This window comes from Wolffia australiana, chromosome 18 (assembly GCF_029677425.1).
Source record: "Wolffia australiana isolate 7733 chromosome 18, ASM2967742v1".
NCBI classification, from domain to species: Eukaryota; Viridiplantae; Streptophyta; class Magnoliopsida; order Alismatales; family Araceae; genus Wolffia; species Wolffia australiana.
The window spans coordinates 2499838-2516413 of NC_135852.1; the positions used below are offsets into that span (position 1 = coordinate 2499838).

General features: G+C 37.9%; 1 protein-coding gene and 1 long non-coding RNA gene across 2 annotated transcripts; both read right to left on the reverse strand.

Moving 5' to 3' along the window:
- Nucleotides 1–87: 87 nt before the first annotated feature.
- On the reverse strand, nucleotides 88–2693 carry LOC144715292 (gibberellin 20 oxidase 1-D-like). The gene is made up of 3 exons (XM_078590222.1): nucleotides 2080–2693; nucleotides 1197–1521; nucleotides 88–423 (listed from the first exon to the last, which is right to left on the reverse strand). The coding sequence occupies exons 1-3, from the start codon at nucleotides 2628–2630 to the stop codon at nucleotides 148–150; spliced, it is 1152 nt and encodes a 383-aa protein (XP_078446348.1). The 5' UTR covers nucleotides 2631–2693; the 3' UTR covers nucleotides 88–147.
- Nucleotides 2694–2838: 145 nt separating this feature from the next.
- On the reverse strand, nucleotides 2839–4886 carry LOC144715049 (uncharacterized). The gene is made up of 3 exons (XR_013584509.1): nucleotides 4559–4886; nucleotides 3834–4196; nucleotides 2839–3362 (listed from the first exon to the last, which is right to left on the reverse strand). It is a non-coding gene; the product is annotated as an uncharacterized LOC144715049 (long non-coding RNA).
- Nucleotides 4887–16576: the final 11690 nt, after the last annotated feature.

Sequence of the window (16576 nt, forward strand, 5' to 3'; positions counted from 1 at the left end):
ACTAAAATGGAAATTATCGCCTCGGACGACTCTCACATTCTGACTTCCCACGGCAAGACAGAAAAATGAAAGAACTATCAAGGACTTATTGTCTAATCATGGGCAACTATATATATATTTATATATAGTGGGTGTATTCAATGCAAACTAGGTGGGCTTGGGCGACTCGGCGGCGAGGAGGGACTTTGTGAAGAGGTCGAGCGTGTTCATGTCCGATCGGTGGCACTTTTGTGTGAAGTGGAGAAGCTGCCCCCACGAGAAATCCGGGTATCGCCGAGGGCGCTCCTCGTCCACCAGCTCGGGCGGCGGTCGAACGATCTTGTCCATGGCCGGCGACAGGAAGAAAGAAAGGGAAGTTCTCGCCTTCTCCCCGTTCACCACCACCCTGTGCAGGCAGCTCTTGTACCTCCCGTTCGACAGCGCCTGCAACCAACTCATAACATCAACTCATCTTATCAAGCGACCAACTAAACAAAGCTATTCCAAACAATCAACAAAAGACGAAATTTGTTTCCAAGTCTCTCCTTATCTTATCGTAGTTGTCTTTTTTTCTTTATATAAGTGGTATCATTGCACCCATGATCGAGTGTTCTGAACCCTATTCTCATAAGGGTCGATGCGGTGGACAATTATTAGACTAAAATGTAGCCGAAAAAATAAAAACAGTGAATGCAATCTCTACCACACCTTCAACCCTCAATTACCCAAGAAAATGAACATTATCAATGTCAGCGAGTAGTAGTGACTAGCCGTAGACGTTGAAAAGAATAAGAATTGCTGGAAATGGCGAGAGAAGGAGAAGAAAAGGCAATGGAGAAGAAGCGCACCGTGTGAAGGTCTCAACAAAAGAAGAAATTTGTTTCCTAGTCTCTACCTACTGTATCGTAGTTTTCCTTTTCATTGATCGTTTTTTCTTTAAGAAGTGGTATCAGTGCACCCATGTTCGAGTGTTCTCAATCCTATTCTGCTTATTGTCATGTCAATGACAAGATAAGGGTCGATGCGGTGGACAATTATTAGACTAAAATTTAGCCAACAAATGAACAAGTAATGAACCTTCAACTCTCCATTACCCAAGAAATGAACCTTATCAACGTCAGCGAGATGTAGTAGTAGACGTCGAAAAGGGGAAAAAAAAAAGGATTGCTGGAAATGGCGAGAGAAGGAGAAGAAAAGGGAAAGGCGAAGAAGCGTACCGTGAAGGTCTCGCCGATGATGACGAGGAGGGCGTCGGGGTTTGGGCGAACGGTGCGCCATTTGCCGTCGGCAAAGACCTGAAGACCGCGAACCGCGGTTTGGAAAAGGACGGTGATCGTGGTGGGGAAGAAGTGAGGGACGGTGCCCAAGACCAGGTCCGGCCTCGCCCACTTTGGGTAGTAGTTTAAGCGCAGCAAAGAGTCGTGGTCTTCCTCGTACAGCCTCCTCAACGCCTTTCTCTCCAAGCCCAGACTCCTCGCCAGAAGCTCCATCGTCTCCAGCGCCACCCTCGACGCCTCCTCGCAGTATTCCTCGAACGTCTCCCTGCGAGACAACCACTCATCGCGCAAAACCATTAGGGTTTAAGGACATTAGGGTTTAGGGACATTAGGGTTAGGGTTAGGAATCCTCTCTTCCTGCATCTGGGTTGATCTTCATCTTGAAGATGAAACCTATTTGCTGGTGGCCCACTTTTTTTAATTGGAGTTTCTGTAGTGCTGCAACTTATGGAGATTATGTTTTCAAGGATGTAGTGCAACTCATGGCACTAGACACCAGCAAGGAAATGGCTAGGATGTTCAGACAGTAACAGACGAGCCTTTGAACCTCAACAAGGTGGAGTATATGTACACACAGAGATACTGCCTAGAGTGAGAATGTATATATTTATTTAATGAAAAGACTATCGAGTGGGTTTTACAAAAACTCTGCTTCTGTACCAAACAAATTAGGGTTACTCTCTTTTCATGCATCCGGGTAGAGTTTCGACGTACCCAATAGACCCTTAAAAGAAACGAAGAAAGAAATAAACAAGTTTGTAAAAAAAAAACAGAAAAGCAAAAACCCAAAGGCAAGAGCTATGATGAGAGAGTTTTGACGTACCCTATGGCCTGAAAGTTATCTCCAAGCTTGCAGAGGAACGAGTCGTTGCCAGAGGAGGAGGAAGAAGAAGAAGAAGAAGAGGAAGAGGAAGAAGAGGAAGAAGAAATGGGGGAGAAACGAAGGGTGAGAGTCTCCTTCCAGGGGACGTTGCAAGCAAAGCGGCCAGCCGAGCTGCCGCAGTAGCCGTAAACCTCGCCGGTCTTCCTCTCCGCGCGTCGCTTGTCCTCGTCCGCCATGGCGAAGAAGGCGTCCACCGCGCGCCCCGCCGCGCCGAGCAGCGCCGCGCTGACGCCGTGGTTGACCACTTGGAAGAAGCCGCTGCTCTCGCAGGCTCCCTTCACCACCCTCAGCCTTTCCTCTCCTTCTTCTTCTTCTTCTCCTTCGTTAGCGTCGTGGTTCTCGTCGTCGTTGGCGAGGAAGGCGCGGAGGTCGACGACTGGGAGGTCCATCTCTTCCTCCGCCTCCGGCTTGGGCCGTTCCTCGTCGGGCCACACGTACTCAGCCGAAACGACCTCCTCTCGCTCGCAAGGACGAACAAGAAGAACAGTCATGGCGAGAAGAGCTCAGCTTGCGACAACGGGCACTGCGTTTGGATTGGCGTCGGCGAGCACTAGACTTCTCCGTCAATCTCTATTAATCTCTCTTTGTATCTTTCTTGGGAAGGTTGGGTTTTTTAGAGCGAGGGAGGGAGGGAGGGAGAAGACAAGGGCCATTAGTGGGCATTCGTGAAGGGGTGTCTCGTTCAAGGAAACAGCGACGTTTTGAATTAGAGGCGATTGTAACGCCTGCTAATTACGATTTCCATGTGATGGGCGCTGTCAAAGGAGGGAGTCTTCCTACTTTGGGGAGAACAAGTTGGCCGTTGCCTTGCTTGGGGATTTCTTTCCCTATGATGGGCACGGGTAAAGGAGAGGATCTTAATTTGTGGAGAACAAGCCTGCCGTTGCCTTGGTTGGGGATTTCTTTCCTTGTGATGAGTGAGCATGTTGTCTTCTTTAGAGCTGGAGGACGGACATTGGAATTCTATTCCGATTTTAGTCATTTCCGTCATTCGTCCCCGTTCCATCATCTGCAGGATTCCATCATTCGTCTATTGAAGTAAACGGAACGGAACGGACGTCCCGGTGACGGAAAACGAACATCCTTGAAACCCCCCTCCTCTCACGAAGACTCTGTCGCCGCTCCACTCCACCACTCCCCCCCCCACACCCTTCGTCTATCTCCACTCTTCCCCTCTTCGGCTGTACGCTGTCGCCTCTCGCCCCTCTTCATCTGTTGACTCTCTCCCCCTCTCCGTATCTCGCCCCTCTCCATCTCTCCGTCTGTCCCTTCTCCCCTGTGCCGTCGAGTAACAATAACTATCCTCAATGTTGTCCTACAAGACGAGACTTTTTTAAAGTTCTTTCTTGCATTCACTCTTTGCAGAATTATTATATTATATATTATAGATTTAGTAATATAGTATTATCATTACTATTCTCTACTCCGTTTCGCACGAGGAAAGATGAGGAAAACCCAGATTGAGGGTGTCGTGGGTACGATTTTTTCGGCCGGCGTGCGATTTTTTCGGCCGGCGTGCGATTTTTCGATGACCAATGTGCGGAATGACTGGTCCGACTTTGCGACGAAATCGATCGCACAAATCGGACCGCAAATCGGCCAGAACATACATAAATAGACGGCGATGTTTTCTCAAGAAAATGATATAGTAGATGAGCTACTGAAGCTGAAAATTAGAATCTGGCGGAGGGGACTTCCGCCGCTATTGATGGTGGCAGAGCCTTGAGCGGGAGAGCGATCTCACTATTCTCTGATTGTGGAAGCCGGATTCCGGAAAGGCATAAGTCAGGGATTCGAGACAGCGAGCTTGACGCCGACGAGAAAAGAGCAGAGACGATGAACGAGAGGCGTGGAAGAACTCTGCTTTCGGAAATCCAAGGAATTTGGGGAAGAAGATCAAGAATCCAAGGAATTTCGGTATGCGATATCTACAATGGCGGAAGATCAATCCGAGTCGCTAATCCTCCGGGGCGGCGCAATCAGCCGGAATCAGATCGCAGCGGTGATTGATTGCGCCATAGGTCGATGAGGTGCTTCAGCGATGGTCAGAGAGACGGCTGCATTGCAGATTGAAGAGAGGAGGAATCAATCTTATAAAAAACCGGACCAAAATCGCACAATTGCACCGCACAGTGCCTTGGCCGATGTGCGGTGCGATTTAGTATAATGTTGTCCGATGTGGGGTTTGAAAATTTTAATCGGACCGCACATCAGCCTAAAATCGCACCGGTCGCACCAAAGGACCATCCCTACCCAGATTAGTTCTCTCTAGTAGCTCTTTTCACATAAGAGTGGAGAAGGGAATGAGTGAAGGAGGCGCAGAAAGAGAATCAAAAGTATGTGTGGATTTAGAAAACAATCACATATGCATAGAGCCCAATTGAAGCCAATCTCCACGCTTCGATGAGGGGAATCTCACTCGTCAAGAGAGAAAAAGCCGGAGGATCTCCCCCGAGCACTTGAAGGACTTCTCCGTCTCTTCCAGGCAGTGGTCCTTCTCGTCTCACATCCAGTCCAACGGAGAACCAGAAGAACAACACCATTACTATGATTAGAGATCCCCAAAACCATCTTGGCAAGTTTATATCAAGAGACGAAAATTTACACTGGCAACAGCATTGATCTTCTCCCGAACGTTCTGCAACAGCAGAGAGAGATCGACGTCCCACTTGTAGAACTCTAGCTCCCTGTTATCGAGTATCTTCTCCGCCACCTGAAAAAAGAACAGGGCTCAGAGACGATTTGGGAGACACCCAGAACAATGGTTTCCTAGTTAACAAGATTAGAGACATTTTTATGTTTTCTAATAAATTTCACATATAAAAAAACAACTGAAAAAGTTAGACTTATTTTTATGTTCTTTAATAAATACATTAAAATTTTCGTCATCCGATATAGTCATTCGTCATTTCTGTCATTTGTCCATAATTTTCGTCATCCGTCATTCGTCACGAATGACAGATGACTAATGATGAATGATGGAAATACAACCGTTCAGTCATCCATCTATCACTATGGACGAAGACGGATGACGAAACCGTCATCCGTCCTCCAGCTCTAGTCTTCTTTGTTTGGGGATCAGATTCTTTTTTGATTCAAGGAAATGTTGAGCGCATTCATTTTGATGCTGAGACGAGTGATGGAAGGAGAATAGAGATGGATGAAGAGAAGTTTCAAGGGGAAGGGATAGTGTTTCTATCTTTTATCCGTGGGTGTCCTTGGGTTCTTGTAATTAGGGTTTTACTTGTGGAAATAAATAAATAAACGTTCTGGAAAGGAAGAGTGTTATTTACCCTCACTAAGCCGTATTGCCTTTCAGGTTTCATTATGTTAATGTTTTTTCTAATGAATTTAGTGTAAGTTATAGCATATGTTTTGAAGGATAACGAATGAGGTATATCTTGAATATCTTTAATCATTGTATTTGAAGCAATTGAATCTAAAGTAGATATTAGAAGGGAAAAGGGGTAGTATATTTACATGACATCAAGCCAATGAAACAGTTGGAATATAAATAGGTTTATTACCTAAAATTAAAATGATATAATTTCCTGTGGATATCTACAAATAGATAAATTATTGAGTTTTAATGCTGATTTTTCTCTATTGATATTCTGTTTCTCATCTTAGTTTACTATACGTATTTCTCAAAACTATTGCTGAAGATAATTCAAGCCCTCCAGAATACTGAATTCAACATGAAAGATATTATTTTGAGAATAAATATCCCAGTTGATGAAGTAAAGTTTTTTGATAATGTGATTAATGAGGGGTTCTTATAGAATGCATTATCAAGAAAACACTACCCGTGCTAAGTGCCACTTGAATTTTGACTTCTTCAGCTATCATCCCAAGTTCAAATAAGCAAAACGCGATGTTCGCAAGTTGAACAAATGTTAAATTTTAAAGTAATATATGTATAGCTTTCTTTAAATGCAATTTTATGCAAGGTCAAATATGCAACATGAATGTATATACTTTGGATCAAGTTAAACAATCTTTCGGTAATCCTAAAAACTATTAATATTTAATATTTGTATAAAACGGCTTGGAAGTTGCATACGTTTTAATTTGGTCATTTGAATACTATTCTATCTTGTCGCTGGATAATCATATAAGTCCACCGTAGTGTCCTTCAATCGAGGTTCAAGCTCTAGCTATGGTTTCAATGGCTCATTATTTTCTTTAAATTGCCAACCTGTCTTTGTATATGAAATCAAAACAGCACCAGAATCTAACAGTTTAACTATAATAAATGGCCTATCCTATCGACCCCTAAGCTTCCCTGGAATAATTTCAGTCATGAGTTTTAAAGCCAAAATTTCTTTGATTTAGTTTGTTGTCATGAAGAGCTTCCATTTTGGCGTCATTAATCATCGAGTTCTCATACGCTTCATTCCTCAAATCTTGCATCTCGTGTAGCTGTAGATGAAGTATTTTCCTGCATCTTCTAAAGCCAAATTTAATTTAGAAATTACCCAATATGCTCAATATTCAATATCCACTAAAAGGTGACCAGATTTTCAAAATACTAGCCTATCGGGGGACATCCCAATGGGTCCCGTATAGGCTGTCCTATAAGTCCATCATTTGCTCCATTCCTTACCACCCTCCCATATGATATATTAAAGATACTTCTTGATTTCCTGATTGCTAACTTCAAACTTGACCATTGGCCCAGGAATAGCAAGGTATTATCATCTTGTGGTGAACCCTATACTTCTTAAGGATAGGCCTGAAATTTGAGTTTTTAATATCCGATCCACCATCGTTTTTGACCGCTCTAGGACATCCAAAAGTCACAATATATTCTGATTTAAAATTCTCAATACATGATCATTTTTCTATCTGGTAATGGCTTCAACAAACTTAGACACATAATACACAACATCATTTTTTGTAGGTTCACCATGCATTGGCATCTAAAGAATTTTTTACAAGAAACAAATGAATCTCTAAATAAAGTTGGCCATAATAAGTCACATTGAAGAGCCTTTGAAGCAGTAATTTTTGAAGAAAAATGTCTACCACAAAAAAATGAATGACAAAATTCTAAAAATGCTCTAATGCTTCTCTTCTTGCACAAATCTCTTAAAATCTGGTATCTCCACAAGGGAAAAAGTTCAGGATCTCCCAAATAAAATTTAGCCTCCCTAAGGAATTTATTTTTATCTTTCTCACTCCATTACAGGGGGGGGGGGTAAGTCCTGAAACTAAATAATTCACTATATGTGCTAATCGTGGGGTTCTTCTAGTACTAACCCTGATTATATGCTTATGCAGAAATTTTTCGTAAATTGGTGTTGTAGTGTTGACGTGTAATTTAGAGAAGTGATTGATAATCATAAATATCATGTAATCAAAATAACTTGCTGCGCACCTAGAATGTAGATGCATACGTCGTAGTCTAGGGGTACCCCCGTGCAGAGGCCATATCCCCCAAGGATACTAGGACATGGCTCACGGAGCACCAAGACTGTTGTGGGGCGTTGGGTACGTCCTTGGGGGTAGTGTTGCGACGCGCATGCCCTAAAGCTTGGGACATCAAGCACATCGGTGCCAATGTGGACCAAATCATTAGAGGTGTCAACACGGGTGTTGGAGGCACGTGGAGCGTCAAGGCTGGGGTCCGGCTGGATGTGGGGGCGTGTGGTAAGGCTGACTAGAAGATGCACCGAGGGCCATGGCCAATGGGTGCATGGAGGCCTGACCCAAGGGTATGCTTGTAGCGGCAGTGCCTACAAGCACGAGCAAGGCTGCAGGCCTCAAGGCACACCAACACCACTAACCAACAACGCTAGAAGCACCCCGTCTCTATATTTAATATGAGTATTTTTCCCAATGTAATGGCTAAGGCCTCGTATGTAATTCTACTTACGAGAATGAAATATCCTAATATTCTACTATGGGCGAGCCCTACCTCTCTCCTTAACCCCGAAGCAATCTAAGGCATTCAAAAGAGACCTCCACTGTATAATTAAAGGCTGCTCAACATTCCTGTCCAAGCTTTGAAGCGGGCACACATTCAATTTGAGCATTGTTCTTAGCTCTAGACTTGATCGCGTGACACTCTCCTATATGCACTAGTCTTTCTAACGGAATAATTTTTTTTAGAGATACAACCTCCATTTCTTTGTAAGTATAAAACTCACATACAGGGAAGGAAACCAACTTCGAGCTTTATTACGAATACCAAATGGAAATAATCATATTTTGATGACTTCATTAATGACATTACAAAAATGAAAAGTTTGACAAAGAAGAGCAAATTCTTCTAAATGTTTACAAGGTTCCTTGTGATATAAACCATGAAAATTGGAAGGGATTGAATCATATGATCATCTATCTTAAAATTTCACCCTTTAGGCATCAGAGCGTAAATTTTGGTAACCGGTTCATGCCCTAGAGGACTTAAATATTCTTTTAATTTTTATTTACTATTTACCGGCCCAACATTCATTTATCACATAATCTTCAACGACATCCTTGGTGTCTTTATCATTAGATGTTACCCCGTCTAACATCATATTCTAAGTCATGATGTCTAATTGGTGTTCAACCATCCATTTTATTTAAAATTAAGCAAAATTATAATTATCTATAAATAAATAAAGAATACAAATAGATTTGACCTCAAAATATTTTAGTTAAACAAAATAAAATCAAACAATAATGATTAAAAATATCTAATGGGATCAGTTCCCGGCAACGGCACGAACTAATAAACATACATGCTTCTAGGGTGCAACCATATTTTATCGCTGATTTAACCTCAAAAGATATTAGTTAAATAAAAAAGAAAAGCACCCAATAGAGAGTAAAAATATCTAATGATAACCGTTCCCCAGCAACGGCGCCAACTAATAACTCAACAATTAGGGTAAAATTGCATCATTTTTGGGTTTGATTTGAATCTATAAAATTTACAAACCAATACTCACTTGAATGCGCTAGAAAGGGGATGAGTATGGGTCATCTCCATATGGAACTTGTCTTAGGGTAATAACTCTCTTGATAGGTGATTTTAAGAGAACGAGAAGGGAGACATATATCATAAGAGGTGGGGATCAGATGAAGATGGTGAGCAGAGATAGGGATAATAACTGTTTAATAAAACTAAGATGAGTATTACCACGAATGTAGATAGTAGATCATTAACAAAGTGAGCGGGAACAAGAGGGTAAGATGGAGAAAGACTTGAAGAGGTGAAGATAAAACAGCATGAACTCCAAGACAAAATCATAATAATAAATATCTAATTTAAGGTTTAATATTAGATAGAAGGGTTTGAAGACAAGACATGATGGAGATGATAGAGTGAGATGTAGGGATGAAGGATGTGGATGTAGGGAATGATTAAGGAATAATATGGAGAAATATGGAAAATTAGGGATTAGTAGGTGGATAGAGAATGAATCACTTAACAAGATTGTGGTGGCGTGGGTGATATATGATAGAGGTGGTAGAGTATGATAGATGGTGATGGATGATGGTGAATAGCGATGATGGATATGATCTACCTAAGTGAATGTATTGAAGATTGATCCATGTAAGGCAACAGATTAACCTCGGATCCCTAGGTATGTCAGATCAAAGCATATTTTTATACAGATCAGGCTCTCCACTTCTCTGTTGACCTTACCCAAGCACTCAAGACACCAATAACACTCTAGATGGACCTTCAAAACTTTGCTTTCTTTCAATCTACCTTTCTAGGACGAAGTGAGCTTAAAGATATATTTCATAAAGATCGAACGCTCAACTTATAGAAAATCATATGGATGCATAGCGGACTAGAGACAAAGCCACCCCCAAATTTCATCTCAATCAGAGTTCTAGATTTTTGGATATCAAGCTCTGAAGTTGGATGATTCCTAGCAGTTGATTTAATCCAAATATTTCTGCCTCCTCATCCTTGCCATTGCCGTCATGTCATTTTTAGGTCATTACATGCAATCATTGGCTAGGATTGGCCGGTTGTCATCCACAGTCAATGGCCCTCGATGCACCACGTGTTGCATCTTGAAAAAGATAAAACAATAATATAATGTTATAATATTATAATAATAATATTCATACGATAAAGGAAAGGGTAGTAAAGATATTGGGGGAGACATTCTCCTAGGATCCTCATTTGGTATCAATATTAACTAAATAAGGAATGTGGTTATAATTATGAACCATACCCTGTCATTCGAAAGCCCTACTCGTCCCTTGAGAGAGTTCATTTATAGCTTAGCACTCATTAGTTATAGCTTAGCACTCAAGTTGATGGAAGCTTGACCCATGTGTTGGGTTAAATCAATCCTTGATTAATTACTATATATGTCGATATAGTTAATTAATAAAGCTGGTCAATAAGTATAATTTGGCTATTAAATGTATTCACCAAAATAATACAATGGCCTAGAGGGTCACCCTCATAAAATCAATGAACATCGATGTATAATTAGTTATAAGGGTGCTTATGAAAAGTGCCTTAAATAAATTAAAATGGAGGGGTAACCCATTTTAAGTGTGTATGCCTGCAAGACCTGGGTACCCCCTTTCTTCTTTATCTTTCACTCCATTCACTCCACAAAAGTAACTTGATGATAAGGAGATCAACAAGATCTTCAAGAAGATTTAGAGAAGAAGAAGAGATCAAACAACACATTGATTGTGTTGATACATCTAGATGCCAGGCACATGAATTACTTGAAGTCACTCTCCGATAAAGCAAGTAAAGGTTGGAACATGTTCCCCACAACTTAGTGATATAAATTGTGATTTTTAGAAAAGTTGTATATCTCGAAATATTTTTCAAGCATTCAATGAATGTCCAGAACCTAACAAAGTGTACTAGCATGGACGATGGGAGCTTGGGAAGCATAACAAAGTCCAAGGGTGGTCAATGCCACCCCTGTCCCTTAATGAAATCAGGATGATCTGATGCTTTATAAGCATTTTCTACAGTAAATATCGTGTTTAATCTTATTTTGATTATACTGGTTAAGATTGAAATGGTGTTTGAATTTATTTCATTTAAATGAACTTATTGAGGCGTTGCATTGAATGCCTGGTCACACTTATCTATTTAAAGATTGTATTTATATTTCATCATATTTTTTTACATTAATATTACATTCCATAACTCTCTAAATCGATACATATATGCATATTAATCTCTTAATATTATCTACCCTTTCTAGTTATCTCTTAATATATATAAAATATATACTATCACACTGTGTACTATACATACATAATATACATAAATTATATTTCATGTCCTATTTAAACCCTCCCTAATATTCTTATTTCTCTCTTACATTTAATCTCCTATTAAAACCCTACCTATTACTCTGATTTCTCCTTTACATCTCTATCCTATTTTGTAGCATTAAACCATTCTCAATGCTCTAATAACTATATAAGTTAATTTATATTAATCATTAAAACCTGTTGCATGTCAAAATTTCATCCTCAGATTCTCCAAAAGCGTCCTCTTTCCACCTCATGTCTACATATTTTTTGACTTTAGCTGCATTATTGAAATTTTAATCACAATATTGTCTAATTATGACATTCAAGTATGTGATATTATCACATTTATACTGATTTTAATCTCCACATTTTGTGATATTGACATGAGTCTCCATGCTCCCACATTTGTTACAAATTAAATAAAACTTCACCACATGATGCGATAGTGTTAATCTAGATAAATAGCACTTTGTATAAATATAAAATTTCTAAATCTGGAAAATATTTTGACTTTGTATAAATATAATTTTTTTTATAAATATGATGTCATAAAATTTCAAAAAAAACCCAAAAATCTGAAATTTTCTTAATACAATCTAAATTTTTTATTTAGCCAGTTTAAGCCTAATACCATGCATCAAATGTGATAATTTTATAATTAGGTTGTTATGACTCAGAGCGACTTTGGATTAACTTGGCCAATCCGAACGAGGTCAACTCAGCCGATTCTGGGTTGACTCAACCACTCCAGCCAGCTGGTCAGTTTTGAGTCATCGACCACCTACATCATCTTGGCTTACTACCACACTACCACCATTTCATGTAAAAATCACACTGTACATCACTGGATGCTACCCACCATTGTTAGAGACCCAACATTGGTATGATTTTCCCTTTTTGCTTCATTTACCTTATAAGAAATCCAATAAATATTTATTTGCAAATTTTCTCTCATTATAACTGGTTCTTTTATTATAAGATATAAAGCTATTATAAAAATCATAAAACTACTATTTAATCATAATTTTCCAATATCATGTGGAATTTGACCCCTAATGACCCTATATTATGGAAAATTATGATAATATTCCTTCATAACTCAACATCCTTTAAATTAAAAAAATTAGCCAAAATTATGTTTTATCATTTTTTTCTGTTTCTTGGGAGTAGTTATGATTGATATAAAATTTATTTTTATGGAGATAATTATGGATAGAAATTCCATCGCTTTCTTGAAAACTTTATAGATTATTTGTGACAAGGGTCAACGGATTATCTAAACCGAACCTAATGGGACTTACTAAAATCTTAGAAAATATTCATTTGGTAATCACAAATTGATGTATGCATTCATGCGATTATGTTCCAGACTAGTTCTTAGAAGGTCTAAAATGTATATATGATATGCATTGTTTTTTGATAAAAGAATAATATCATGAAATGGCCACTATTTATTGATAAAATATCCTTTCTTCTTGCTTTTTGATCGTATCTGCCTAAAAACAGACATTTGCCCAATTTTTCTTTTTTTTATATTCGGGAGAACTTTTATACATCAAGAACATACTTTGAATATCATAAATTTCCATATCAATCATATGCACTCGATTTTGACTTTGGAGTTCTATTGAAAATTTAATATTTATGTAGGTTTAGGATTTGAGTGTCAATTGGGTAAACATGTTTCATTTTCCATTTACAAGAAACGGGAAAAAAACTCTCCTAAAGGACGGATTTGGTTTCTAACTCTCCAAACATAATTTTCCAGAATGGGGTTTGAAGATGATATTCAAAGTTGGTCCTGAATCTAATAGCGATTTAAAGAATATCATGCCACCTTGTTCACATTTAATCAGGGCAGCGCCTGGATGTCATCTCTTTTATGTAATGAGATTGCTGCTTCAGATCAATGAAATTTCTTTTGAATTCTCTTCACATATTATGGAAAATGCATATCTTGGAACATCTTCAAGAGTAAATGTAGCCGTGTCTCCTTTAAAATTTTCAATAACTTTTATTGGATGATCTGGATAAGGATCAGAAAATTCTAAAGCACAACGAGAAGGAACATGGATTTTTTTACATGTTTCTCTTTCTGCTCCTTCACTTCAAACACTTGTTTGAATATTTTATGAGGACCAGGAAATTCTTTTTTATTTTGTAACTTATAAATTCTATGTACGTTTCTAATATTCTCGTCAATTTTTTGTACATTATATTCATAATCAGTTTGAGGCATTTTTATGGGAAAACATATTTAAAAACATCTAGAAAAGTAAAGTAAAAAATTCCAATATTTTTCCAATATTTTTTCCCATAAATATATTTCTCCTTTGAAAGTTCCAATATTTTTTACTGGACGATATGGATAAGGATTAAAAAATTCTAAAGCGTAAGGAAAAGGAACAGGCTTTTCTTTTTAGAATGTTATTTTTCTTTTCCAACCAATTGGACCAGAACTCTATTTTCCTCTTTCCGCTCCTTTGCCTCAAACTCTTCTTTTTTGAATCTTTTATGAAGACCAGGAAATTCGTATATATTTTATAACTTATAAATTGTACTGAATTTATAATATCCTCATCAAATCTTTGAGAACATTTTTTTTATGATTTATTAAGGGATAATTTAGAAACTTTCAAATCTCTTACCCCTGGCTAGGTTGGCTTGCATTCTTTACAAATTTTCCATTTCCATTATCATCCTTAATTTATGCTCCATCATGTGTTCATTTTTTTCTCCTGTGTTATCTTCTATTTCCATTATTTCTTGTAATGAAATAATAAGGAAAATATTTGGACAATAATTAAATTAAAATTAATTAAATATTGTAAATTATACCTTGTGTTGGCAATCCTCTAGTGGTAGTGGGCGGGCATGGTAGAGTGAATGGATGAGCTGCTGATGTAGATCCCATGCTAGGCCGCTATGCATAGAGGAGTGTGCAGTGGAAAGCATGCACCAAAATTTGTGTGCAGTTTGGCCAGTTTAAAATTAGTGAACAGATGAACTAGCTGATTCAAACCTATTCTTAATTAGCGAGGTAGATTTAAAACTGAGTCAAGGTTGCTCAACCTAACCCTTATTGAGTATTATTCAATGAAAAGAAAGAGGCAAAAGTACAAGCATTTGGTGCTGGCGTTGCTGAAAATGACGAGGTTTCGTGCAGCGAGTAGCAGAGTTCGATGAAGGCGTGTTGTGTAAAAAATGTAGTCCATTTTGTTACAAGAAGAGTTTCTGGATGTGGTTGTTAGTATTAGAAAATCTGAATCTTGTCTACCTTTGATAATCTAGGAAGACAAGGGAAACAGATAAACAATTATATTGACTCACTTATCTCGTTGTTCATTGGCTACGGCCTGAGATGGTGTTCTTTCTTCCTCACATCAATATGAAAAGGTCTGGCTCAAAAAGATCACAATCTAAAACTCTCTAGAAAGCATGGAACCAACAAAAGAGATGTACTCATACAGACAGTAGTGATTTGAGACAGAATTCAAGGTTAACGTACACAAGAGTAAGATATTTAAAGTTGAGAAGCTCTTTTTCTTTGATTTCCTAAATTGAAAAAACATAAAATTAAGGGCCATAATTTCATCATTTACTGTCCAAAGACACATCATTCTATCCCTGGAATTCAAATAATGATAGTCAAATCCAAATTTGAAGCATCTCCTTGTGAGTAGGGCCTCCCTTTGACTCTTTGGGTCTTCACTTCAACATCCGGTTAGGGCTCTCCTCCATGAGTCTGAATGCGATCTGAATTGCATTTCTCTTTTTTTTTTTACATCCAGAGTTTAAGTATCAAAATTCCTCAGCCTGACATTTTAATAAAACTCCAAGAAAAATGTGAAAAATAATACACCAGACTCAAGTAGTAAAGTGGGGTTAGTATCATGATTACTATCGTGTAGTCAAGTTGGGTTATTATGATATTGAATGTGATACCGATAATTACAAGAATTCATGACGGAGTAAATAACTGTAACAATAAATTGTGGATATTGCATGTTTATGAACAAATCTAAACAAAGCAATCATGTTTATGAACAACTGTAAGCAAAGCAATCATGTTTATGAACAACTGTAAGCAAAGCAATCATGTTTATGAAACAACTGTGAGCAAAGCAATCATGTTTATGAACAACTGTAAGCAAAGAAATCAAGCACAAATCACATAACTATGATTGTTAATTTGATGTTATGAATAGACTCATAAGGTTGATCTTGTTCCTAGTTAATCTGAAATTGATGTCTATTTAGTTTCAGAAACACTTTAAATGTCAAGTGAAAGTTTAACAAAAGTTACAAATGTTATTACCACCAATCACAAACATTGATGCAATATAACTTAAAGATAAGTCTTTCCATAATTATTATCTTAATCAACAAAGTTATTGTATTCACTATATTGCACAATATTTTATTTCCAAGTATTTTGACTTTCACGTCAATTAAGTTGTAATCCTTCTATGGGTTGAAGATTGATGGCTGATCATAGTATGGCCTACTCTGGTACATGTTGATTGTGACCTTAGAATGATACTATATATCAACACACTAAGAACAATACAGTTTTAAATTATGCTAAATTACATTAGTTATAGAAAACATATGAAGTGATCATAAATTTGTTACTACACCTATGTTTCTCGGAAGCTCACCTGACAAAAAAATATCCAGAAACCTTAGTAAGTACAGAATAACAACAATTTGATCAAGAAATACCTCACCACTCGCCAAATACGGAGCAACAGACTAACACCAATGCACTTTTAATTTATTTTAAGTTATATCAAATGTAGAAAACATTTAAAGTGATCATAAATTTCCAACTACTTATGTTTCTTGGCATCTCACCTAACAAAAAAGCACTAAGAAAGCTTTGCACATGCAAAAAAAAATTATTTGATCAATAAATACCTCAAAATTAGCCAAGAGCAACATACTAAGGACAAAACAGTTCTAAATTATGCCAAATTACATCAATTGTAGAAAACATTTGAAGTGTTCAAAATTTTCTAAGAACACTATCTCTCTAGGCAGATCACCTGAAAAAAAAAACATTCAGAAAGCTTTGTAAATGCAGAAGAACAACTATTTGATCAACAAATTTCTCAACATTAGCCAAATCAGGAACATTTGTAATGTATTTATTCATGGTAGAGCCAAGAAACATGAACTCTTCTGAATT

Bases quoted from the DNA above. Each gene is read 5' to 3' on its own strand.
- LOC144715292 (XM_078590222.1), bottom strand. From the start codon at position 2,630: ATGACTGTTCTTCTTGTTCGTCCTTGCGAGCGAGAGGAGGTCGTTTCG. The intron at 1,522-2,079 runs GTACGTCAAAAC...GTTGTCTCGCAG, and splicing joins GATAACTTTCAGGCCATAGG to GGAGACGTTCGAGGAATACT. The intron at 424-1,196 runs GTACGCTTCTTC...AGTTGGTTGCAG, and splicing joins TCATCGGCGAGACCTTCACG to GCGCTGTCGAACGGGAGGTA.